Below are 24,847 nucleotides of genomic sequence, written 5' to 3' on the forward strand. Positions count from 1 at the left end.
ACCTCGTGATCCGCCCGTCTCGGCCTCCCAAAGTGCTGGGATTACAGGCTTGAGCCACCGCGCCCGGCCTCAAAAAAAAAAATAAAAAAATGTATCCAGGCATGGTGGCATGAACCTGTAGTCCCAGCTACTTGGGAGGCTGAGGCAGGAGGACTGCTTGAACCTGGGAGTTCGAGGTTGCAGTGAGCTGTGATCACACCACTGTGCTCTGCCCTGGGTAGTAGAGCAAGACCTTGTCTCTTTAAAAAGTAGGTGGGGATGGGAGGAGAATTTATTTTTTCCATAGTTTAGAATATTCCTCTACCTGTTACTGGTAAAACATACGTGTCTAATTAACAGACCCCTTTTCTTCCCTGTGACACTGACAGAATGAAAGTAATAAGAGTAGCTTTGACAAAATGATTGAAGCCATTAAAGAAAGCAAGAATGGAAAGAAGATTGGAGTGTTCAGCAAAGACAAATTCCCTGGAGAGTTCATGAAGAGCTGGAATGACTGCCTCAACAAAGAAGGCTTTGACAAAGTAAGATACTACTGGAAAGTAGCAAATCAAGAGTTGAGAAGACAGAAATGTGATGGGCTTCCATAACAGATAGTGCAGGACGTTTGTTTTGGGAAACCTGTATGTTTGTTCACATTTTATCCCCTTTGAGCAGTGCGCCAGTTTTACTTTTCAGCCAGTAGATGGGACTTTCAGGAGATAGTCCAGCCACTTTAGAGTTGGAAACAAAATTTCTTTTCCCTGCCTTTCTTCCATCTACCTTTACAAAAACATCTAGAGAGGGCAGTTTACATTTTAAGTAGTACATTAGTTTAACACCTCTTGTAATACACACAGTGACCTGGCAAAGAGCTATTTCAAATGTTTAATTCAGTTCAAGAAGAGAATATTTGAATATTCTGCAAACCAGTGATAAATAGTTTGCTAAGTAACAGAAATATCACTGATAATATTCAAATTGGAGAGATGCATTTATTTTGTAATTCTATATTTGCATGTTAGAAACTCTTGTCACTTTGACTGCAGATAGATATCAGTGCAGTTGTGGCATATACCATCGCTGTAAAGGAGGACGGGGAGCTCAACCTAATGAAGAAAGCAGCCAGCATCACTTCTGAAGTCTTCAACAAATTCTTCAAGGAAAGAGTCATGGAAATAGTTGATGCAGATGAGGTAAATGGAGATGAGAGGGTCTTTTTAGTGTTTTAATGAAGCAGTAATAAGTCTATCACGCAAATCTGTTGGTGTGTTCTTTCAGTTCCTTTGAAATTAAGACTGACACTTAAGTTGGTGTTAATTATGTCATCTCTCTTTCAAAATAATGGTAAGCCTGCATTATGTTTTCTTGAGGTAACCCATTATTTCACTTGAGAATCCTAGGAATAGCTGTAGGTCCTACATATTGTTCTCCAAAATGTGTTTTGCCCGCATACCAATATATTGCCTGGTGCATAAACCATTTCATAAGACCTTTTTTATATCATCCTTATACAAGGATATATTTTGTCTTCATAGTGTCCACATACCCCCGCTTTGCTACCCTCTAGTAAGTGTTACTTTATTTCTGGATGCTCTTACAGAAAGTTCGACACAGCAAACTGGCTGAGTCTGTGGAAAAGGCCATTGAAGAGAAAAAATACCTTGCTGGGGCAGACCCTTCTACTGTGGAAATGTGTTACCCTCCTATCATTCAGAGTGGTGGCAACTATAATCTCAAGTTCAGTGTGGTGAGGTAAGTATATGAAGACTTCGTAATGTAGCGCTTTGACTTTAGCCTATTTTTTCTTTTTTTAAAATCTACAAATTTATGGGGTACATTGAAATTTGGCTACAAGTACATAATGTATAGTGTCACCAAGTCATTATCTTGGGTGTCCATCACGCAGGTGCAATACATTTTTGTTAAGTATAGTCACCCTACTCTGCTGTCAAACGTTGAATTTATTCCTTCTATCTTACTTTATGTTTGTACTACCTTGTAATCCACTTCTTTTCATCCTCGCCTGCCCCCCCACACACTTACCCTTTCCAGTCTCTGTTATCTATATTTAAGACTAACTACAACTCACAATTCATAGAGGACTAGTGGGTAAGTGACTCCTTACAACCCCACAATTAGACTATAATGGATACAATTCAGTATATCTTTTGCATTTTTATAATCCAGTACTCACTTTCTCACTGAATTTTTATCCTAAAAGTTTTGGTCACTGACTTTTACTCCAGAGCCTTTATTAAACTGGCTTGTTTATTTAAAACAAAACACAAAAAAAGTTTAGGTCCTTATTCAGCCACAGCTTTAGGATATGGCAGGGAAAAGTAATGATTATTGATACTGTGTCCCATTGATACCAAAGACTTCGCTAGTTTTGGTAATGAAATGTTTTCTTTCTTTGTTGGTCTCTAGTGACAAGAATCATATGCATTTTGGGGCTATCACTTGTGCCATGGGTATTCGCTTCAAGTCTTACTGCTCCAACCTTGTTCGCACTTTGATGGTTGATCCTTCTCAGGAAGTCCAAGAAAATTACAACTTTTTACTCCAGCTTCAAGAGGAGCTGCTGAAGGAATTAAGACATGGTGAGATGCCTTAGAAAAGGAGGTTTGGAAGTTACGTAACAAAAATGTCATTGGCCAGGAGCTGTGGCCCACACCTGTAATCGCAACATTGGGAGGCCGAGGCAGGAGGATTGCTTGAATCCAGGAGTCCGAGACCATCCTGGGCAACACAATGAGGCCCCCATCTCTGTAGGAAATTAAAAATGAAAAAATTAGTTGGGCATAGTGGTGCACACCTGTGGTCCCAGCTACTCAGGAGACTGAGGTTGGATAGGATCACTTGAGCCTGAGTGGTCAAAGCTGCGGTGAGTTGTGACTATACCTCAGCAGTGAGCCATGTTTGCGCCACAGCACTTCAGCCTGGGCAATAGAGTTGAGACCTTGTCTCAAAAAAGAAATGTCATTAGTGTTATGTTTATGTCTCTGAGGCTGTCATATTAAAAACAGAATAAGATTTACAAATGTTGAATCATCCTAGCATGTACGTCTTGAATCTGCATTTCTTTGAGGCATGAGTGATCATTGTGGTTTACATTGATGTTTATAGAAACCTCTCTGACTTGTTAGGCCCTCTATGTCCAGATCTTCACAAAATACCTTGGCCTTATTACTATTCCTTAGTTATAGAAAGATCTGAGAACTAGTATCTCTACCAACAGGATATATAATGTTAATCCTACATCAAAACAATACGAAGGGTGCTGAGCTTCCAGACACCATTCTTCCACATTATCTCTAAGTCGGTCCTAAGAAGTCCTGTTGGAAATCATAGCCATAGATAGTTTAGTGAAGATAAAGATCCCTCTGAGGCCACCATATCTAGACTACTTTTTAGCTTGACATACCCATTCATAGTCTAGATCCTGAAAAATTAAGGCCACGGCCCTCATAACAGTAATTCACCCATTTAGTGATAAATAGAACAGGCTCACCACAAGGATCTGTTTTTGAAAATGTATAATAACTTTAACGTGATACCGTTTATCAACTCTTAAAGTATTAAGACCAACTGGTGTTCCAGTGTCCTCCTGGATCAGCGATTCTCAAATAGTATGATTAAGAATGGGGCCGGGGCTGGGTGCGGTGGCTCAAGCCTATAATCCCAGCACTTTGGGAAGCCAAGGCAGGTGGATCACGAGGTCAGAACCATCCTGGCTAACACGATGAAACCCCATCTCTACTAAAAATACAAAAAAAAAAGCCAGGCGTGGTGGTGGGCGCCTGTAGTCTCAGCTACTGGGGAGGCTGAGGCAGGAGAACGGCGTGAACCCGGGAGGTGGAGCTTGCAGTGAAGCAAGATCGCGCCACTGCACTCCACTCTAGCCTGGACAACAGAGCGAGACTCTGTCTCAAAAAAAAAAAGAAGGGGGCCAAGTAGAGTGATTCACACCTATAATTCCTGCACTTTGGGAGGCCAAGGTGGGAGGATTGCTTGAGCCCAGTTTGAGACCAGCCTGGGCAACATGGCAGACCATGTCTCTACAAAAAGTAATTAGCTGGGCATAGTGGCATGTGCCTGTAGTCCCAGTTGGGAGGCTGAGGTGGGAGGATCATTGAGTCTGGGAGGTCAGGGCTTCAGTGAGCCATAATCATGCCACTGCACTCCAGCCTGGGTGACAGAATGAGACCTTGTCTCTAATATAAAAAAAAAAAAAAGAATGAGTGGACTGTTTAGTTCACACTTTGAGAAACACTGCTTTAGGGGACGTAAATTTTGATTTCAAAATGTTAGTGTTTTTTCTAAAAGATACTTTAATATCTCCTTTCTGTCTTATTATTAGGTGTGAAGATATGTGACGTGTATAACGCTGTCATGGACGTGGTTAAAAAGCAGAAGCCAGAGCTGCTGAACAAAATTACCAAAAACCTAGGGTATGCTATGATGTATATTGTCATTCTTGAGTCAGTTTTCAATTAGACTGTCAATGGTCAGTCTGATTTCTTTAGGCTAATTGATTGATTCAACCAACATTTATGGACTAGCAAACTATACTATGTGCCAGGCACATGATGTTATCAGAGAAAGTGAGACAGATTTAAGTTCTCCCAAGTGTGTAAGAGAGATTTTTCTAGACCAGTGTGGTGTTCCAGCCCACAGGTGTTCCAGGATCTAATTACAGGTGTTAGGAAATATTAATACATACTGTATTTCCTCTCTCCATGCACATTTGCAACTTACGTACTCTGAGATACCCTAATATTTTATTTAGAGACAGGGTCTCACTCTGTCCAGGCTGGAGTGCTGTGACGCAGTCATGCCTCACTGCATCTAGATCTTCTGGGCTCCAGCAATCCTCCCATCTCAGCACCCTCAGTAACTGGGACCAATGCACGTGCCACCACACCCAACTCATTTTTATATTTTTTGTAGAAACAAGGTCTTGCTATGTTGCCCAGGCTGGTCTTAAACTCCTGGGCTCAAGCAGTCCTCCCACCTTGATCTCCCAAAGTGCTGGGATTACAGATGTGAGCCACTGTGCCTGGGTGTTTTTTTTATTATTATTATTGTTTTTGGGTTGGTGGGGAGTTTGTTTATTCAATCCTGTGGGGAAAAGAAAGAGAGATCAGCCTGTTACTGTGTCTATATAGAAAGAAGTAGACATAAGAGACTCCATTTTGTTCTGTATTTGAGATGCTGTTAATCTGTGACCCTACCCCCAACTTTGTCCTTGCAAGAGACATGTGCTGTGGTGACTCAAGGTTTAAAGGATTTTGGGCTGTGCAGGGTGTGCTTTGTTAAACAAGTGCGTGAAGGCAGCTTGCTGGTTAAAAGTCACCACCATTCTCTTAATCTCAAGTACCCAGGGACACGCACACTGCCAAAGTTCGCAGGGACCTCTGCCTAGGAAAGCTAGGTATTGTCCAAGGTTTCTCCCCATGTGATGGTCTGAAATATGGCCTCGTGGGAAGGGAAAGACCTGATCGTCCCCCAGCCTTACACCCGTGAAGGGTCTGTGCTGAGGAGGACTAGTATAAGAGGAAAGAAGGCCTCTTGGCGGTTGTTGGCGGTTGAGATAGAGAAAAGCATCTGTCTCCTGCCGGTCCCTGGGCAATGGAACATCTCGATATAAAACCTAATTGTATGTTCTGTTTACTGAGAAAGGAGAAAACCGCCTTAGGGTGAAAGGCGGGACTTGCTAGCTCAATGCTGCTCTTTATGCACTAAAAAGGTTTATGGAGATGTTTACATATGCATATCAAGGCACAGCACTTTTCCTTAAACTTATTCATGTCACAGAGAACTTTATTCATATGTCTTACTGCTGACTTTCTCCCTATAATGATCCTATTATCCTGCCACTTCCTTTTCTTTAAGATGGTAAAGATAATTATCAATGAATACTAAGGGAACTCAGAGACCCGTGCCGGCGTGGGTCCTGTGTATGCTGAGCGCTGGTCCCCTGGGCCCACTTTTTCTATCTCTGTACTTTGTGTCTGTGTCTCATTTCTTTTCTCAAGTCTATCGTTCTACCCACAGGTGTGGAGGGGCAGGCCACCCCTTCAAATCCAGTATATTTCTCAAATGTATTTTATCACTGAACACCTACAAATATCTAATAACGTGTTATGGAACAAAGGACATATTTGGAAACAAAGCTTTATGTAGGCACTCTCTTTAGATGAAAACTAGTCTGTGGTATATAGTTTCTAGACTTCTCTCATGGAGAAGAGGAAATGTGAATCTGGTTACCAGTGTTCCACTAAAAATTCCCCTTTTAATCTGGTTATTACTGTCTTAGTAATGTAGCCCTTAATAGTTTCTATGTTGTTTACAGGAATACTACTGACTTGATTTTATGGTAGAAGGTTAAAGTTTAAATGTGGGCAAATAAGCTAAAATTTAAAAGGCTTGATATAATCAATTAGGAAATTATTTTTCACTATGGGATTATACAGCATATTTAGAGGCCAAAGACTGTCTTTGAATCCTCTTTTCTAACTGAGCGGTCAGCAGGGGTAAATCATTTCAAACATGTTTGCCTGTCTTACTGTGAAAGTTGAAATGAACATATTATACTTGATCCATGTTAGAGATCTTTAGCCTTTTGCTGATTTTTATCTGTTTCTTTTCAGATTTGGGATGGGAATTGAATTCCGTGAAGGCTCCCTAGTAATCAATAGTAAAAATCAATACAAACTGAAGAAAGGTAGGTTTCACATACAATAGGAAAATACTTTTGTGAGTTACTTCCTTTAGCTTTATCTTCTTTTAGGCATATATCTTACACCTCTCCACATTGTCACAGCCACAGACCGATCCTTGTTTTACTGTTTTAGGAATGGTTTTCAGCATCAATTTAGGATTCTCAGACCTGACTAACAAGGAGGGGAAAAAGCCAGAAGAGAAAACCTATGCCCTGTTTATTGGTGACACAGTGCTTGTGGATGAGGTGTGTATTGTCTCTAAACTTTGGAGTCTTCATGAGCTAACTTTTGAGGCACGTTTGTGGACCCTGTGGTTTTTTTCTTGCTTTGTTAAATGCTAGCTAAAGGGAAGAATCCATGTGACAGCCTAACCTAATGCAGCTAGGAATAGAGACTGTAGCCCAGGTACAGGGAATGATTTAAACCATTAAATCATATTGTCATATTGTGGCTTGAACCTTGATAATGATAATATCAAGAACTAATACTAATAAACTGATTATTCTTTTTTTCTTTTTAAAAACAGCTTTATTGAGCTACAATTCACATACTGTACAATTCACTGACTTAATATGTACAATTGAGTGATTTTTTGTATATTCACATTTGTGTAACCATCACTACAATCTAATTTGAAAATACTTTCATCACCTTAGGAAAAAACCCTGAACCTATTAGCAGTCACTCCCTATCCCCCTTCCCTTCCCCTACTGGTTCTTCAGGCCTAGGCAGTGACTAAACTACATTCTCTCTAAGGATTTGCTAAATATCTGGGCAGTTGATATAAATTCAGTCATACCCTGTGTGGTCTTTTGTTACTGACTTCTTTCCCTCAGCAGGAACTGATTTTTAACAATAATGAGCACAGGTAGTTCAGTGTTTTTATCATAAGCTAAGCAGTTTACATTAATTCATTGAAATAGTACCTTGTGAAGTAGATACTCTTATTACCTCCATTTACTAAATAAATTGAAGGCACAGACAAGTTTAAGTAACTTGCCAAATGTCACTGAGCTAGAAAGCAACTGAGCCAGCCTTCATATCAAACCTGTATTAACAATTACCCAATGTTGCCTCCCAAATGATAGCTTCTGGCCAGGTGCAGTGGCTCACGCATGTAATCCCAGCACTTCGAGAGGCCGAGGCAGGTGGATCACCTGAGGTCAGGAGTTTAAGACCAGCCTGACCAACATGGTGAATCCCCAGCTCTACTAAAAATACAAAAATTAGCCAGGCATGGTGGTACACGTCTGTAATTCCAGCTACTCAGGAGGCTGAGGCAGGATAATTGCTTGAACCCGGGAGGTGCAGGTTGCAGTGAGCTGAGATCACGCCACTGCACTCCAGCCTGGTTGACAAGAGTGAAACTTTGCTCAAAAAAAAAAGAAAAAACAAATTGTAGCTCCTGACAAGAGGTTAGAGGTTAGAAGGATAAAAACTGTATTTATTCCATTGTCAAACATTTTAGTGTCCAAAAGATTCAAAGCATTGCCCAGCCATTTACTAGGTTAGAAAATGAAATTGCCTCTTTTAAATTATGTGTCTTCATTCTCCTTTTAATTCTAGGATGGCCCAGCTACTGTTCTCACTTCTGTGAAGAAGAAAGTGAAGAATGTGGGGATTTTCCTAAAGGTAGGAAGAAGATAGATAAGTAGTATAGGAACTTTAGGATATAAAGAAGTTAAATAATATTGGCTAAAATAATTAAAATTTCATTTTTTGATTATGACTTTTTCCATAGAATGAAGATGAGGAAGAAGAGGAGGAGGAGAAAGATGAGGCAGAGGACCTTTTGGGAAGAGGTTCTCGGGCAGCATTACTTACAGAAAGAACAAGAGTAAGTTTACTGTTTTGAATTACGTTGATCTCACCTATCATATGGCTCACATGTTGTGATAAATTGGATTTTCCATTCACCAGAATGAAATGACTGCAGAAGAGAAGCGAAGAGCACATCAAAAAGAACTAGCAGCTCAACTCAATGAAGAAGCAAAGAGACGACTGACTGAACAAAAGGGAGAACAGCAGATTCAGAAGTAAGAGTTTTCATTGAGCAGTGAGATTATCTGAGGGTTCTGTATGACTGCAGAAATTTCTCAGTTGTTTTTTATCCCACTCCAGAGCTCGCAAATCTAATGTGTCCTATAAAAACCCATCTCTGATGCCTAAGGAACCGCATATTCGGGAAATGAAGATCTACATCGATAAGAAATATGAGACTGTAATAATGCCCGTGTTTGGCATTGCAACACCTTTTCACATTGCCACAATCAAGGTACTAACATTCAATGCATCAGGTTTCATCCAAACTGTTTCTTAAAATAGTAGTTGTATTTGCCATAAATAATCTGCATTCATCATGTGTCCCACTCCTTCAGACTCTGTTCACTTTACTGACATCCCTCTTGTCCTGTCATTCTCCTTCCTCTTCCAGCTTTTTTCACTTAGTAGAAAGCTAAACTAGTCTGGAAACATAATTTGCCTATCTTTTTTTCAACTTCATTTAAGCATTGTTTAGCTTGTAGTTGTATTCATGGTACAAGGTACTTTGAGAATTCAGAGATTTTTGGGGGGAAAAGATACTTCGTTATTAAAAAGATATGTATAAGTTGATTAGATTTAGATTAAGGTTAAGAGCAGTCAACTTTTAACTCCTAACTTAATTTTAACATTGCTGTAACTACTAATCTCTAGGAAAGAAATCTGTTTACTTTTTATGCTTTTCCTTTGAACAGAATATAAGTATGTCCGTGGAAGGAGATTATACTTACTTGCGAATCAACTTTTATTGCCCAGGCAGTGCTCTGGGCAGGAATGAAGGCAACATCTTTCCTAACCCTGAAGCGACTTTTGTCAAGGAAATGTGAGTCCCCAAGAAAATAGTCATACCCAGATTCATCTTGTCTGGAGTGGTACTCTCAGAAACATTTCATTCTCTGTGCTGCTTTTCCGTACCTAGTAAATGTCAAAGCCTTCCTCATTGGGACTTATTTCAGATTGCCTTCTTGACTTTGTACTGTTTTCAGAATGGATCCCAATTTAGAATCTTCTTGAAGATACTGTATATTTACTAAACATACTTTGAGCCTGGGTAATATAGTGAGACCTTGTCTCTACTAAAAAACAAAAAATTAACCAGGCGTGGTGGTGTGCACCCGTCACCCAGCTACTCTGGAGGCTGAGGTGGGAGGATCCCTTGAGCCTGGGAGATTGAGGCTGCAGTGAGCCCTGATCTTGCCTATACTCCATCCAGCCTGAGCGACAGAACAAGACCTTATCTCAGAAGACATAATTATTATGCAAATAAGTGTTAAAAATAATAAACATATTTTACAGCTGAATCCTCAAGAAAATTGGTGCCACATTGGATTCTATGATTTCATGATGTGAAGTGGAATAATTTGGGGATGTTATGCCAGATTTGAAAAATGAAAATGTGATTTCCCCCACTTCAGTGAACTAGCTGTTTGTAGTATACTCCATTTAAGAAAAAGAAGGAATGGGCATGCATGGTGGCTCACACCTGTAATCCCAGCACTTTGGGAGGCAGAGGCAGGCGGATTACATGAGGCCAGGAGTTCGAAACCAGCCTGGTCAACATGGCAAAACCCTGTATCTGCTAACAAAAAAAGGCTGGGCATAGTGGTGTGTGCCTGTAATCCCAGGTACTTGGAAGGTTGAGGTGGGAGGATGGCTTGAACCCAAGAGGTGAAGGTTACAGTGAGCTAAGATCGGGCCACTGCATTCCAGCTTAGGTGACAGAGCCAGACCCTGTCTCAAAAAAAAAAAGTAGAGATTAAGCTGGCTGTAAGATAAAGTAAATCAGTACAATTTCCCTGGCCTGAAAAATAAATGACTATAAATGCTGCTGCTTTTCTACAGTACATACCGAGCATCAAATATTAAGGCACCTGGGGAACAGACAGTACCAGCCTTGAACCTTCAGAATGCTTTCCGAATTATTAAAGAAGTACAGAAACGTTATAAAACTCGAGAAGCTGAAGAGAAAGAGAAGGAGGTGAGCCTGAACACAGACAAAACATTCTTACACAAAGGACATGTATTTTTTGGAGACTTGTAAGGATATGTGACAATTCACATTAATTTTCTTCTTGCTTAGGGCATTGTAAAACAAGACTCACTGGTGATCAATCTAAACCGGAGTAATCCCAAACTGAAAGATCTATACATTCGCCCAAATATTGCCCAAAAGAGGATGCAAGGCTCACTGGAGGCCCATGTCAATGGTATTGATGATCTCTCCTATACCTAGGCTTTGTCTTCAGGGGCACATTTGTAGGAATGACAGATCAGATAATAAAGTTTGACAAAGAGCTATCGGCGGTTAGCTCAGTTGGTTAGAGCATGGCGTTAATAAAGTATGATAAGGAAATGCTGGGAGGAATCTCCTTTACTGCTGTGTGGCCAGAAGGAAAGGAAAGCTCTGTACAGTTGTTGGTGTTTCCTCTGACCCTGTGCAAATCAGCCAGAAGAGTGGCAGTGCCTTTTGGCCTAACCTAATTATACTGCTTGACATTTCTTCATTCTTTTCCCCAGGCTTCCGCTTCACATCTGTTCGAGGAGACAAGGTGGATATTTTGTACAATAATATTAAGCATGCTTTGTTCCAGCCCTGCGATGGAGAAATGATTATTGTCTTGCACTTTCACCTCAAGGTACACCTTTCTACATAACTAACTGAGCTCTGGGGCAAGACACTTCATTTCGCTCAGCTTCTTTCCTAGAAAATAGTGATGAAAAAAATCACCTTTCACATAAGAACATTAAGAGGATTAAATAAAATAATGCCTCTCAAGGCCACAAGGCCTGGCATCTAGAAGGTGCTCATAAGCATGATTGTTCCTTTGGTGTGTTATATAATGGCCAGCAAAACATACAACATCTCCAGATTTCTTTTTCTAAAATAAAAAGGTTTTGCTTTAGATAAGATTTGTTAGCAACATAATTTCCAAAGTTCCTATAGTAAGTAGGAGCCCAGCACTTTTTCAAATGTACACTGTTTCACATTCCCAAGCATCATTATTTATGATAACACCAGGGATGGTTTAATTATTTTTGCATGCATGCTGTGGAGGCCCAAGTTTGGATCACTGCCATTTCCATCACAGGTACCTTTGTGTTTCTGATTTCTGTCTTCTTGCCGTTTTATGCCAACAGAATGCCATCATGTTTGGGAAGAAGCGGCACACGGATGTGCAGTTCTACACAGAAGTGGGAGAGATAACCACAGACTTGGGAAAACATCAGCATATGCATGACCGAGATGACCTCTATGCTGAGCAGGTTTGTGAAGTTTAGTATTGTATTTGCAGGATAGGGAGGATGAGGCCAAATCCAAGCTCAGGGATTGTATTTTGTAAACAACCTGGGCCGATGCAGTGACTCACATCTGTAATCCCAGCACTTTGGGAGGCCAACATGGGCGGATCACCTGAGGGTCAGGAGTTCAAAAACAGCCTGGCCAACGTGGTGAAATCCCGTCTCTACTAAAAATATAAAAATTAGCTAGGTGTGGTGGTGCGTACCTGTAGTCCCAGCTAGTTGGGAGGCTGAGGCAGGATAATCACTTGAACCCAAGAGGCAGAGGTTGCAGTGAACCAAGACAGCATCACTGCACTCCAGCCTGGGCGACAGAGTGAGACGCCATCTCAAAAAATAAATAAACAACCCTGAATCTGTGCAGAACAACTCAAGTATCTGCTGAGATGGTGTATTACAATAGTTTAGGCTTAGGTTGCAGACTCAGCTTGACAGTTAATGGCATGGTGGCCTTAAATAAGGTATATGTACATGTTAGTTTCATAGTTGAGAATGAAGGATTACAGAAGCACTTCAGGGATGATCTGTGCAGCAAACCACCATGGCACATGTTTACCTGTGTAACAAACCTGCCCATCCTGCACATGTACTCCTGAACTTAAAAGCTGAAATTTGTTTTTTAAGCACAAAAGCACTTCAGACTTTTTGAGGGGAGGTACTATTAACAAATGTGATGGCTATATTTGATTTTTTTTTTTTTTCTACAGATGGAACGAGAAATGAGGCACAAACTGAAAACAGCCTTTAAAAATTTCATTGAGAAAGTAGAGGCTTTAACTAAGGAGGAACTGGAATTTGAAGTGCCTTTTAGGGACTTGGGGTAACATATCTCATCTTCTTTTTGGTCTGAAGTTTCACTGGTCTGCCTTTCAGTACAATAAATAGTTCTTCCTTTAATAATAATTTAACATGTCATATCCTTTTTTCCTATGGCTAATAATCTTTGAGACATCCATTTCTTCTTGAAAATGTTTAAGGGTTTAGGTGAGTGGCTAACTCTAAGAGGCTTCCTCTGGAGATGAGTCTCCAGTGAGTATGCTAGAGCTATTTGGAATCGGGAGAGGGAAGAAGTTTGTCTGTTGTGGCAGCAGCAGTCTCTCTTGTGATGAGCTCAGTCTCAAAAGTTTCTCTCTTCCAGATTTAACGGAGCTCCCTATAGGAGTACCTGCCTCCTTCAGCCCACTAGTAGTGCGCTGGTAAATGCTACGGAATGGGTGAGTGTTTCTTACCCTTTTTTAGTAAAAACATTGTTAGAGAAAATAAAGGAGGATAGGTGTTCTTTATCCTAATTATTGTGATTTTCATTTTTGATATTTACTTAGACTTAAAACTCATTGAACAAATGATACTTTTATTTAAAGTCTCTTTAGGGCAAACATGATGGCTTACCCCTGTAATCCCAGCACTTTGAGAGGCCAAGGTGGGAGGAACACTTGAGGCCAGGAACTCAAGACCAGCCTGGGCAACAAAGCAAGAACCTCTTTTTTTTCCCCTTTCTTTTTTTCAGATAATGTCTATTTAAATAGTTTTTCACATAGTTTCCTTGAGTTTATTCTCCTTGAGGGATGATTTTTGATCTTGCAGATCGTTTTTCTGTGGCTTCAGTATGTTGTACTGCTTCAGTCTTTCAATAAAACCCAAAAAACAGCTTACTTATCTTTTATGTAGTGATTTAGATCATGAAAGTTACTTGAAATATTATTGCTTTGGGGAAAATATTTATATGCTAATGTTTCAGTTTCTCCCTGACAGCCACCTTTTGTGGTGACATTGGATGAAGTAGAGCTGATTCACTTTGAGCGGGTCCAGTTTCACCTGAAGAACTTTGATATGGTGATTGTCTACAAGGACTATAGCAAGAAAGTGACCATGATCAATGCCATTCCTGTAGCCTCTCTTGACCCCATCAAGGAATGGTTGAAGTAAGTAAATCTGCCATCAGTCAGTCTCCTATCTATCCCATGAACCCTGTATTACAGAATTTAAATGTGGTGTGTTGTGCATAAAATCTACTGATATACTTAAGGTGAGACTGCCTTTTGGTTGTTACAGACCAGGACTTGAAAACTTGAGATCTATTAGATAACGGAGCTGTTCACTTTCTCTTGAATTCCCAACAATAGTTTATCCATACTTAACACAAAGAAAATCAAAATCTTAAGATCTTTTTTTTTTATATTTTCTACATATTTTGTGGTGGTGGTGGTGGTGCTGATTTGAGACAGGGTCTTACTCTGTTGCCCAGGCTCAAGTGTAGTGGTACAACCCCAGCTCACTGCAACCTCAAACTCTTGGATTCAGGTAACCTTCCTGCATCAGCATCCCAAGTAGCTGGGACTACAAGTATGGGCTACCACACCCAGCTCATTTTTTTTTGTTTTTTTTTGTTTTTTTTTTTGAGACAGAGTCTCGCTCTATCGCCCAGGCTGGAGTGCAGTGGCCGGATCTCAGCTCACTGCAAGCTCCGCCTCCCGGGTTTACGCCATTCTCCTGCCTCAGCCTCCCGAGTCTGGGACTACAGGCGCCCGCCACCTCGCCCGGCTAGTTTTTTGTATTTTTTAGTAGAGACGGGGTTTCACGGTGTTAGCCAGGATGGTCTCGATCTCCTGACCTCGTGATCCACCCGTCTCGGCCTCCCAAAGTGCTGGGATTACAGGCTTGAGCCACCGCGCCCGGCCCCAGCTCATTTTTTTACTAGAGATGAGGTTATTCTGGGATGCAGTCAAGTTAGTTAGATTCTGTTTGATCTTTCTTTTTTGTTTGTTTTTCTGGGTTTTTTTTTTTTGAGTCAGAGTCTCGCTCTGTTGCCCAGGCTGGAGCACAGCGGTGCGATCTTGGCTCGCTACACACTCTACCTCCCGGGTTCATACCATTCTCCTGCCTCAGTCTCCCGAGTAGCTGGGACTACAGGCGCCCGCCACCATGCCTGGCTAATTTTTTGTATTTTTAATAGAGATGGGGTTTTACTGTGTTAGCCAGGATGGTCTCAATCTCCTGATCTCGTGATCCACCTTGGCCTCCCAAAGTGCTGGGATTACAGGCGTGAGCCACCACGTCCGGCCCGGGGATTCTGTTTGATCTTTCAAAGCTTGTTCTCAAATGTCTGTTGGTGTGGATTTAGAACAGCCTTCAAAAGTTTCACTCAAAAATTTCTGAGTAATTGGCCTTACTACGAGGCAATACTCTTCAGAGTCTGCCTGATGCCCTGTGGATTATGAGGTCTCTGCTGAAGCTGGTGGAAAGGTGGTGGAAATAAATTTACTTCTAGTTCTGTGTGAGACTGGGAATTGTCTGGCCTACTGCCATCCAATACTGCTTTATGCAGTTCCAGTTTTCTCATGAATGTGTAGATCATCCCTCCACCAAAGACTTGAGGGGGACCCCTCTGCCGATTTCTGGAGCTTTCTCTCTGGGAAATTCTTTCTTCCTATACTCTTCTCCACAAATTCTAGCTGTCTCAACCTTCCCAAATCCTACTTTGTCTCAGTTCCTGGAAACCATCAGGTTCTGACTGGGTTCTCTCTCCCTGCATGGCAGACTAGGAATTGCCTCTAGACAGAAAACTAGGGCAAATGTTCAATTAACCCTTGTTTCCTCCTTTCAGGGATTATGGTCTTGTGCTGCTTTTTATCCGATGTCTGAAAACTGTTGTTTCATATTTTGTTTTGTAGTTGTTTAAGGTGGGAAGGTAAATCTAGTGGTTATTACTCCATCATGGCTGGAAGCAGAAGTTTCTGTGTATATTGTCTAAAGTGGGTTTATGCCACTGGTTCTCAGGCAGATTTTATGGTCGGTGGTTGTTATCCTTACTACTGTCATTTCTTTGGTTTTTTTCTTCTTACCCACTCTTAACTGATTCAGCTCTCCTCAACAGAAATGAGTAAGAGAAAGTCATTTGAGCATTGTCTAAATACAGGGCACTTTAGGTACCAGAGAAAAAAAAATTATTCCTACCTTTATACCAATCTTGCATCAAAAAAACAACACATAAGCAAGCACTGGAAGGTTGAAGAAGAAAGGCTAGGGCCATTGAAAATCGTCCCTGTTTCTTTTTTATTTTTATTTTTTATTATTACTATTTTTGAGATGGAGTCTGGCTCTGTTGCCCAAGCTGGAGTGCAGTGGCGTGATCTCAGCTCACTGCAACCTCCATCTCCCAGGTTCAGGCGATTCTCCTGCTTCAGCCTCCCAAGTAGCTGGGACTACAGGCGTGTGCCACCATGCCCAGCTAATTTTTTGTATTTTTAATAGAGATGGGGTTTCACTGTGTTAGCCAGGATAGTCTCAATCTCCTGACCTCATGATCTGCCTGCCTTGGCCTCCCAAAGTGCTGGGATTACAGGCTTGAGCCACCACACGTGGCTGAAAATTGTCCCTGTTTCTTAACCATAGTAGTGAAAAACAGAATCGCAGAAGTGGTTATAAGTACTTGGAAATAAGAATGGAGTCAGTGACAGAGAAAAGGATGGGTGAATAGAAGACTAAGTGAAGAACAGGGAAATTGGTATTAAAGAAAGAATGGGAGAGGATGAGCTCAGACTCAGGTGAAGGAGAAAGCTTGTTGCAGTTGGAATGTTGGTCTGTTGTGAGGGCTAGTGCTGTAGGAGATCAAATAGCAGCCACTGGGACATGCTCTATTGGCATAGTGCAAAGAATATCTGCTCCCAGGCCGGGCGCAGTGGCTCACACCTGTAACCCCAGCACTTTGGGAGGCTGAGGCAGGTGATTCACCTGAAGTCAGGAGTTCTAGACGAGCCTGACCAACATGGCAAAACCCCGTCTCTACTAAAAATACAAAAATGAGCCAGGCATGGTGGCACACGCCTGTAATCCCAGGTATTCGGGAGACTGAGGCAGGAGAATCACTTGAAGCCGGGAGGCAGAGGTTGCAGTGAGCCAAGATTGCGCCACTGCACTCCAGCCTGGGAGACAGAGCGAGACTGTGTCTCAAAAAAAAAAGAATATCTGCTCGCAGAAAATACAGAAGATTGATTTTACTTTGTCATTTTTCTTAGTTCCTGTGACCTGAAGTACACAGAAGGAGTACAGTCCCTCAACTGGACTAAAATCATGAAGACCATTGTTGATGACCCTGAGGGCTTCTTCGAACAAGGTGGCTGGTCCTTCCTGGAGCCTGAGGGTGAGGTGCGTGAGTGTGGGGTTTCTTTCCTGGTACATAGTGTTGCCCACTATCATTTGTTCAGTTAGAATGGCTTATAAGTAGCACATAAGGAACTAGGCCATCTGGGAGAAGCTCTGAACACCACTTGATGTTATTGTTTCTTCAAATTCGTTTTACAGGTAAATGAAAGTTGATTGGACAGTGGTAACTAACTCCTGACAAGATTTCTTGGAAACTACAAAAACTTTTCCTCAATGAATTTCTTAGCATTTAGGCAAAAAATCCTCCAGGGCATTTTGCAAAACTTATTTTTTAAAAAATGGTCCACTTAACGTTTGTGTGATACATTAATACAGAAAGTCTTTCTGTTGTTAATTTCCCTGGGTGAGGAAGGCTAACGTGAATTTTTCAGAAATGTAATAATACATAATAATAGTAAAATAACAATTGCACCTGACCACTGATTTTAAACAAGTCATTTTGTCTCTTAATCACTCAGATTTTTTTGCTCTTGTTTTCTTCATGTAAATACTGGTATACTATGTGGGCTGAATTCATTCATTAATAAGGTAAATGTCAAAAAAAATCAGTATGATGCTCTAACTCACCAGGGGAGTGATGCTGAGGAAGGGGACTCAGAGTCTGAAATTGAAGATGAGACTTTTAATCCTTCAGAAGATGACTATGAAGAGGAAGAGGAGGACAGTGATGAAGATTATTCATCAGAAGCAGAAGAGTCAGGTTAGTCTTATAGAGAAAAGTTCGTCCTGGCTTCCTCATCTAATGTCGTTTTTGAAAACTACTTTTTTTAGACAAAGAACTCTGTCATTCCATTCTGTTCTTGCATGATGACTGATGCTTAATTTTCTTCCAGACTATTCTAAGGAGTCATTGGGTAGTGAAGAAGAGAGTGGAAAGGATTGGGATGAACTGGAGGAAGAAGCCCGAAAAGGTTTTTAAAAATTTGTTGTTTTTCTATTTATTCATGTGTCTGCGCACAAATTTCTTTTTTTTTTTTGAGACGGAGTCTTGCTCTGTCGCCTGGGCTGGAGTGTGGTGGCCGGATCTCAGCTAACTACAAGCTCCGCCTCCCGGGTTTATGCCATTCTCCTGCCTCAGCCTCCCGAGTAGCTGAGACTACAGGCGCCCACCACCTCGCCCGGCTAGTTTTTTGTATTTTTAGTAGAGACGGGGTTTCACCGTGTTAGCCAGGATGGTCTCGATCTCCTGACCTCGTGATCCGCCCGTCTCGGCCTCCCAAAGTGCTGGGATTACAGGCTTGAGCCACCGCGCCCGGCCACGACGCACAAATTTCTAACACATTTCAATATCTTGAGGTGTTAGTATGGATGGTGTAATGAAAGTAACAAAAGAACACTATAAAACTGATTTGGAGCCACAGATACAACTTAATTGACTGAAGGAGAAAATGAGGTGTGGAATGTGTCCATACTCTCTAGTGGGCAGTGCTCTGCCTAACTGGATGCTGTTTTCATCTGTGCAAGCCCCCATCTTTCCTATAGCAGTGGTAGCCACGTATTCATGTAATACTCAAGAATTAGCCTACTCAGTTTCCAAACCTAAATGCTATAATACTTTAATTTTTCTAGACTTCTTCCAGATTAGGCATGTCTTTATAATGCTAATCTAGTTACTCTGAAGCCAAACCCCAAACAAACGTTTAAAGCTTAAAAGGAAATAAATATTAACTGCTGTGTTCCAATCATTGGGAATAGGTACTTTTCATAGGTTACCTTATTTAACCCTTAAATAATTCTCCCTTTTGTAAATAAACCAAGGTTCAGAAAGTACTTGTCCAATATTAAAACTTGGGTCTGATTCCAAAGTTTATTCTCTGTGCTATCTCATGCTCTCCAGTGATATTAGGTACCTAAATCCTTTAGCCTACCTATCTCTAACTAATAATGCCTCTTCTATTTAGCGGACCGAGAAAGTCGTTACGAGGAAGAAGAAGAACAGAGTCGAAGTATGAGCCGGAAGAGGAAGGCATCTGTGCACAGTTCAGGCCGTGGCTCTAACCGTGGTTCCAGACACAGCTCTGCACCCCCCAAGAAAAAGAGGAAGTAACTTCTGAACTTTGGCCCTGAGCTCCATTCTTCCTCCAGCCAACCCCTGAAAATTTTACATGACATAGAAACTGTATTTTTCCTTTTGTTTTCATTTGAAGTTTTGCCATTTGTGTTTATGGGTTTAGGGGGCCATTTGTGTGGACCAATCTACTCGGGGAATTCCAGGCCCACCAGGACACGTGTCAATGGCCCCATTCAGATGGCAAGGGAGGAGGTGTTCTTGAAGACAGGAGGAGGCTCCCGCTGTTAATAAATATTGTTTCATTCTTCTCTCTTCCTGTCACCTTCTGCCAGGACATCGATGGCTTCTGACATCTTACTATTTGGTGTCTCAAAGCTGTATTTACAAGACAGTGGTACAAGGTGACCTTTAATTACCCGTATCATGGTTCTTGACCAGCACATTCAATCCTGCAACCTGCCCTACTGCCATGACCTTCCTCACATCTCTTTTAAGTTTTATCTTTGCAATACTCCAGGTTCTTGGAAATTTCCTGATGGTTGTGATAAATCATACAACTTGAGCTAGTGAGGCAGATTGGGCTGGTGCCTTCATCTGAGTTTTCCTGCTTTCTTGCCTCATGCAGATTCTGAGGCATATCTGCTGCCTTGGAAGACATAAGAAGCAGTGATACTCCCTGGCTCGGTTATTTTCTCCATACGAATGCACACATGGTACAATGATAGAAGGCAAAACTGCCACTGTTTTTCTGATATATATCCAAGGAAGATATATCAGGTTGTGCCTCATGTACTGCTTCTAGTGAAATCTAGAGGAAGGCTCAAAGGAGTCAACATTTAGATGTGGAAGGGACAAGTCATGCCTTGGGCCTAGAATACCCTGACAAGAAAAGAGAAGAGGAAGGGAGGCCGTATCTACAACACAGCCTCTCAGCACTGCTGCTCCTTATTTTAACTTTGTCTTGCATTGTCCTGTATTTATCACAGTTTCTGTTGAACAGCTTTTGAAGTATTTGGGGAGTTTATCTTGCCATCCTCCCCTTCTGGTTCTCTGCACCCACCTGTCCCACTGCAGTTCCTTCCGTGCTCTGTGACTTTAAGAGAAGAAGGGGGGAGGGGTCCCGGATTTTATGTTTGTTTGTTTTTTCTCCTTAGCAGTAGGACTTGATATTTTCAATTTTGGAAGAACTAAAAGATGAATAAACTGTGGGTTTTTTTGTTGTTGTTGTTTGTTTTTGTAAATTCACCTGACCGTTTTCAATTTTCAACTGAAAATTGACCGTTTTTCAGTTCCTGAAAGCACGCCTGCTTCCTGCCTGGTAAAGTGCTAAGGCATTGGAGAAAAATGCTTTTATCTAGCTAGTGTTACAAATGAAACTTTCATCATTCTAAACTTTCATCATTAGATTGAGAGACACTAGACATCACAGTAAACCAAATTCATGTTTATAGCAAGTTAACTTTATAAGAGACTTTTTTACTGTGGTTCCCTCAGAGACTTTTGGATTGGAATAGCACTTATTCCTTCATGAAAACTAATCTTCAGTCATCTCCTTGTAAATAGCATGGAGGACAGCAGCTGCTTGAAGGGAAACCTTCAGCCTTCCTATTGGGGTAGCCAGATCTTCAGGGCTAACAACTGTTGGGAAAGGGAAAAAATAGCATCACTCAGTTACTATTTGATATTTGTCTGGTTAAGTACTGGGGACACTGAATGAATTTACTAGCCCATTTCATGAGAGGACTCAGTCTAGTGAAGGAGAAAGGAAAACGAGGTCATTGCGATATAGTATGTAGGTGCTATATAATAAATGAAAGCACAACTTGCTTTGGGAACACATAAAGAGGCACCTGCACCAGAATGGACAAACTGGAAAAGGATTTCTGGAGATAATTCGTGAGCTAAGTCTTTAGAGAGTAAAAGATACTTAATGTATCAAGATGAGAATAATATGAGTTTGGCAAACTGCAAGGAGTAGCAGGAATGAGCCTGCATAGGCCACATTATAAACAGCCTTGTTTGTCTTACAAGGTATGTGGTTTCCACTGAAGATGTAAGTGATTGTTCTTACGTGGGATCTTGGAAGATAACTCTTATTTGGATAATGCACTCAAGGAGGACAAAAGTTAAACCGGGGAGAGTAGTTAGGATATTGCAGTAATTCGGGAAGAGGGGAGTAATGAATGAAGGTCTGAAGTATAATGGAGTGGAGAGGTGGGGACATATTCAAAATGTTAAGAAGTGTGAACAATTTTTGTGATTAGAAAGGAATGGCTTGGAATCAAGGATGGCCATTCTAAATTGCATAACAAGATGGTGGGTAAGAGGGAACACGAGGTACAAAGTTGCAGTCAAGGGAGTTTGAGGTACCAAGGTGACATGAGATAGAAGTGGTGATATCTATGAGTCTGCTCTAAGTCTAGATTGTATTTAGAATCTGGTCTAGAAACCTAGATTTGAGATGATTTCTAGACTGTAAAACTCAGAGTTCATGTAATCAGGAAGAGGGCATATGTGGAGGAAAAAAGACCAAGGATTCAACAGACAATCCAAAATTTTAAGAATAGACAAGAAAGAAACCTCCAAAGGAAACAGAACACCTAGAGAATGGTAAGGAGTCAAAATGTCCGACTGGGTATGGTGGCCCACACCTGTAATCCCAGTCCTTCGGGAGACTGAGGCAGGGAGACCACCTGAGGTCAGGAGTTCAAGAGCAGCCTGGACAACATGGCAAAACCCCATTTCTACTAAAAAATGCAAAAATTAGCTGGGTGTGGTGGCATGTGCCTGTAATCCCAGCTACTAGGGAGGCTGAGGCAGGGAGAATTGCTTGAGCCTAGGAGGCGGAGATTGCAGTAAGCCGAGATTGCGCCACTGCACCCCAGCCTGGGCGACAGTGAGACTCTCAAAAAAAAAAGATGAGTAATAAGACCAGTTGGATTTGTCAGTTAGGAAAACTGGTAAAAACATGGAGTAAAGTGGAATGGAGATGCGGAAGTAGAAAAATACAGACAGGGCTGGGCACGGTGGCTCACGCCTGTAATCCCAGCACTTTGGGAGGCCGAGGCAGGCGGATCACCTGAGGTCAGGGGTCAAGACCAGCCTGACCAACATGGAGAAACCCGGTCTCTACTAAAAATACAAAATTAGCTAGGTGTGGTGGTGCATGCCTGTAATTCCAGCTACTTGGGAGGCTGAGGCAGGAGAATCAGTTGAACCCAGGAAGCAGAGTTTGCAGTGAGCTGAGATCGTTCCATTGCATTCCAGCCTGGGCAACAGAACAAAACTCTGTCTCAAAACAAAATTAGCTGGCCGTGCGTGGTGGCTCAAGCCTGTAATCCCAGCACTTTGGGAGGCCGAGACGGGCGGATCCCGAGGTCAGGAGATCGAGACCATCCTGGCTGATACGGTGAAACCCCATTTCTACTAAAAAATGCAAAAATTAGCTGGGTGTGGTGGCATGTGCCTGTAATCCCAGCTACTAGGGAGGCTGAGGCAGGGAGAATTGCTTGAGCCTAGGAGGCGGAGATTGCAGTAAGCCGAGATTGCGCCACTGCACCCCAGCCTGGGCGACAGTGAGACTCTCAAAAAAAAAGATGAGTAATAAGACCAGTTGGATTTGTCAGTTAGGAAAACTGGTAAAAACATGGAGTAAAGTGGAATGGAGATGCGGAAGTAGAAAAATACAGACAGGGCTGGGCACGGTGGCTCACATCTGTAATCCCAGCACTTTGGGAGGCCGAGGCAGGCGGATCACCTGAGGTCAGGAGTTCAAGACCAGCCTGACCAACATGGAGAAACCTAAAAATGCAAAAATTAGCTGGGTGTGGTGGCATGTGCCTGTAATCCCAGCTACTCGGGAGACTGAGGCAGAAGAATTGCTTGAACCTGGGAGGCAGAGATTGCCGTGAGCGGAGATCGCGCCATTGCACTCCAGCTTAGGCAACAAGAGTGAAATTCCGTCTCAAAAAAATTTAAAAACAGTTTTCAAAAGTACAGACTATTGCGGACTGATCAAGTATTTCAAGAAGCTGACTTTTGAAGTGATGGGGAGAAGGTAGCTATAGGGATAGAAAGCAAGAGTTTTGCTTTTAAAAGCAGACCAACATGTTTAAAGCCTGAATGAAAGGGAGGCCATAATGAGGAAATGACTAAGTTTCTCTACTAATTATTAAAAAAAAAAGAGAAGCATTCACTGACTTTTAGGATTCTGAGGTCACTAGAAAAGTCTTAAGTGGATTTTCCCTAAGCACATACAAATGGCGTGGAGGTCAGGAAGAACAGCATCTTTAGGAATGGGGACAGGAGTAAGTTGGAAAATAGCCCACAAAGATATGTCACTTGCCTTATGCCAGGCACTACCCTAAGCCCCTTTCTTAATCTTAATCCTTTATTTAAGTGCTTCCTTAATCTTCACAACTCTATGAGATTGAGACTGCTGTTATTCCCGTTTTATAGGTGAGGAAAAAGGTTAATAACTTCATCAGGATCACAGCTGGTAAGATATTAAAGAAATATAATGAAGAATCTTATCTAACATTTAAATTTCATAACCCTTAGGGTCTGAGAAGGAGTATTCCTCAAAAAATGTTTATAATGATCAGCAAAAGAATAATTTTATATCATGATTCATTAAACATTACGTAAAACAAGTTTCACAAAACAATGTACTCTTAATTCTTGTTTTCTTTTTTGGGGACAGAGTCTTGTTCTGTCACTCAGGTTGGAGTACGGTGACTTGATCTCAGCTCACTGCAACCTCCGCCTCCCGGGTTAAAGCAATTCTCCTGCCTCAGCCTCCCAAGTAGCTGGGATTATAGGCGTTGTATTTTTAGTAGAGATGGGTTTTCACCATATTGGCCAGGCTGGTCTCGAACTCCTGACCTCAGGTGATCCACCTGTCTCAGCCTTCAAAAGTACTGGGATTACAGGCATGAGCCACCGCACCAGACTTTAATTCCTGTTTTCTTTCCCACAGTTTTGGTTTGCATTTTTCAAATTTCTGTTGTGATTTACTAATTCAATTTCACATCCACTAATGGGGTGTGACTGAAAGTTTGAAAAACATTAGTCTAGTGGATAATCTTAAGTGTCTAAAGGTCCTAGCAGATAAGATAGGTGACATCCCAGGTATGTAAGGTAATGGGAGCAGTGAAGACTGGACAGCGCAGTCCCAACTAAAGGAATTCAAATACAAATGTTTTTAAAACATGCTGATCTATAGCAAACTGTAAAAGGATTTAAGAAGAAGGCAGTGATCAAATTTATTATGTAGAAACATTTACTATAGTAGATGGAAATGAGGTGGAAAAAACCAGTGGCAGGAAGACCAGTTTAGAAATTATATGGCCTGGCGCAGTGGCTCATGCCTGTAATCCCAGCACTTTGGGAAACTGAGGGGGGCAAATCGCCTGAGGTTGGGAGTTCAAGACCAGCCTGACAAACATGAAGAAACCCCGTCTATACTAAAAACACAAAATTAGCCGGGTGTGGTGGTGCATGCCTGTAATCCCAGTTACTAGGGAGGCTGAGGCAGGAGAATCGCTTGAACCCGGGAGACAGAGGTTATGATGAGATGAGATCAGTCCATTGCACTCCAGCCTGGGCAACAAGAGCAAGAAGACTCCGT

General features: G+C 41.7%; 2 protein-coding genes across 2 annotated transcripts in view; one reads left to right on the forward strand and one right to left on the reverse strand.

The window, feature by feature from the left end:
- The window catches only part of SUPT16H (suppressor of Ty 16 homolog (S. cerevisiae)), a 42,531-nt gene extending 22,072 nt beyond the window's left edge, over nucleotides 1-20,459 (forward strand). The window contains exons 4-26 of the mRNA XM_011930931.1: nucleotides 369-521; nucleotides 1,026-1,172; nucleotides 1,580-1,731; nucleotides 2,407-2,579; nucleotides 4,340-4,430; nucleotides 6,633-6,706; nucleotides 6,837-6,949; nucleotides 8,271-8,336; nucleotides 8,446-8,541; nucleotides 8,625-8,740; nucleotides 8,826-8,979; nucleotides 9,440-9,567; nucleotides 10,587-10,722; nucleotides 10,825-10,951; nucleotides 11,262-11,380; nucleotides 11,883-12,008; nucleotides 12,752-12,864; nucleotides 13,183-13,258; nucleotides 13,797-13,966; nucleotides 17,060-17,189; nucleotides 17,778-17,907; nucleotides 18,041-18,118; nucleotides 19,109-20,459. Of these exons, the coding sequence (XP_011786321.1) occupies nucleotides 369-521; nucleotides 1,026-1,172; nucleotides 1,580-1,731; nucleotides 2,407-2,579; nucleotides 4,340-4,430; nucleotides 6,633-6,706; nucleotides 6,837-6,949; nucleotides 8,271-8,336; nucleotides 8,446-8,541; nucleotides 8,625-8,740; nucleotides 8,826-8,979; nucleotides 9,440-9,567; nucleotides 10,587-10,722; nucleotides 10,825-10,951; nucleotides 11,262-11,380; nucleotides 11,883-12,008; nucleotides 12,752-12,864; nucleotides 13,183-13,258; nucleotides 13,797-13,966; nucleotides 17,060-17,189; nucleotides 17,778-17,907; nucleotides 18,041-18,118; nucleotides 19,109-19,254 (2,814 nt within the window). The 3' untranslated portion in view covers nucleotides 19,255-20,459. The remainder of the gene's footprint in view (nucleotides 1-368; nucleotides 522-1,025; nucleotides 1,173-1,579; nucleotides 1,732-2,406; nucleotides 2,580-4,339; nucleotides 4,431-6,632; nucleotides 6,707-6,836; nucleotides 6,950-8,270; nucleotides 8,337-8,445; nucleotides 8,542-8,624; nucleotides 8,741-8,825; nucleotides 8,980-9,439; nucleotides 9,568-10,586; nucleotides 10,723-10,824; nucleotides 10,952-11,261; nucleotides 11,381-11,882; nucleotides 12,009-12,751; nucleotides 12,865-13,182; nucleotides 13,259-13,796; nucleotides 13,967-17,059; nucleotides 17,190-17,777; nucleotides 17,908-18,040; nucleotides 18,119-19,108) is intronic.
- A 203-nt stretch (nucleotides 20,460-20,662) lies between these two features.
- The window catches only part of RPGRIP1 (retinitis pigmentosa GTPase regulator interacting protein 1), a 73,212-nt gene continuing 69,027 nt past the window's right edge, over nucleotides 20,663-24,847 (reverse strand). The window contains exon 23 of the mRNA XM_011930966.1: nucleotides 20,663-20,856. Coding sequence (XP_011786356.1) covers nucleotides 20,753-20,856 — 104 coding nt within the window. The 3' untranslated portion in view covers nucleotides 20,663-20,752. The remainder of the gene's footprint in view (nucleotides 20,857-24,847) is intronic.

The sequence above is a fragment of the Colobus angolensis genome, unplaced genomic scaffold (assembly GCF_000951035.1).
Source record: "Colobus angolensis palliatus isolate OR3802 unplaced genomic scaffold, Cang.pa_1.0 Scaffold88, whole genome shotgun sequence".
Lineage (NCBI taxonomy): Eukaryota > Metazoa > Chordata > Mammalia > Primates > Cercopithecidae > Colobus > Colobus angolensis.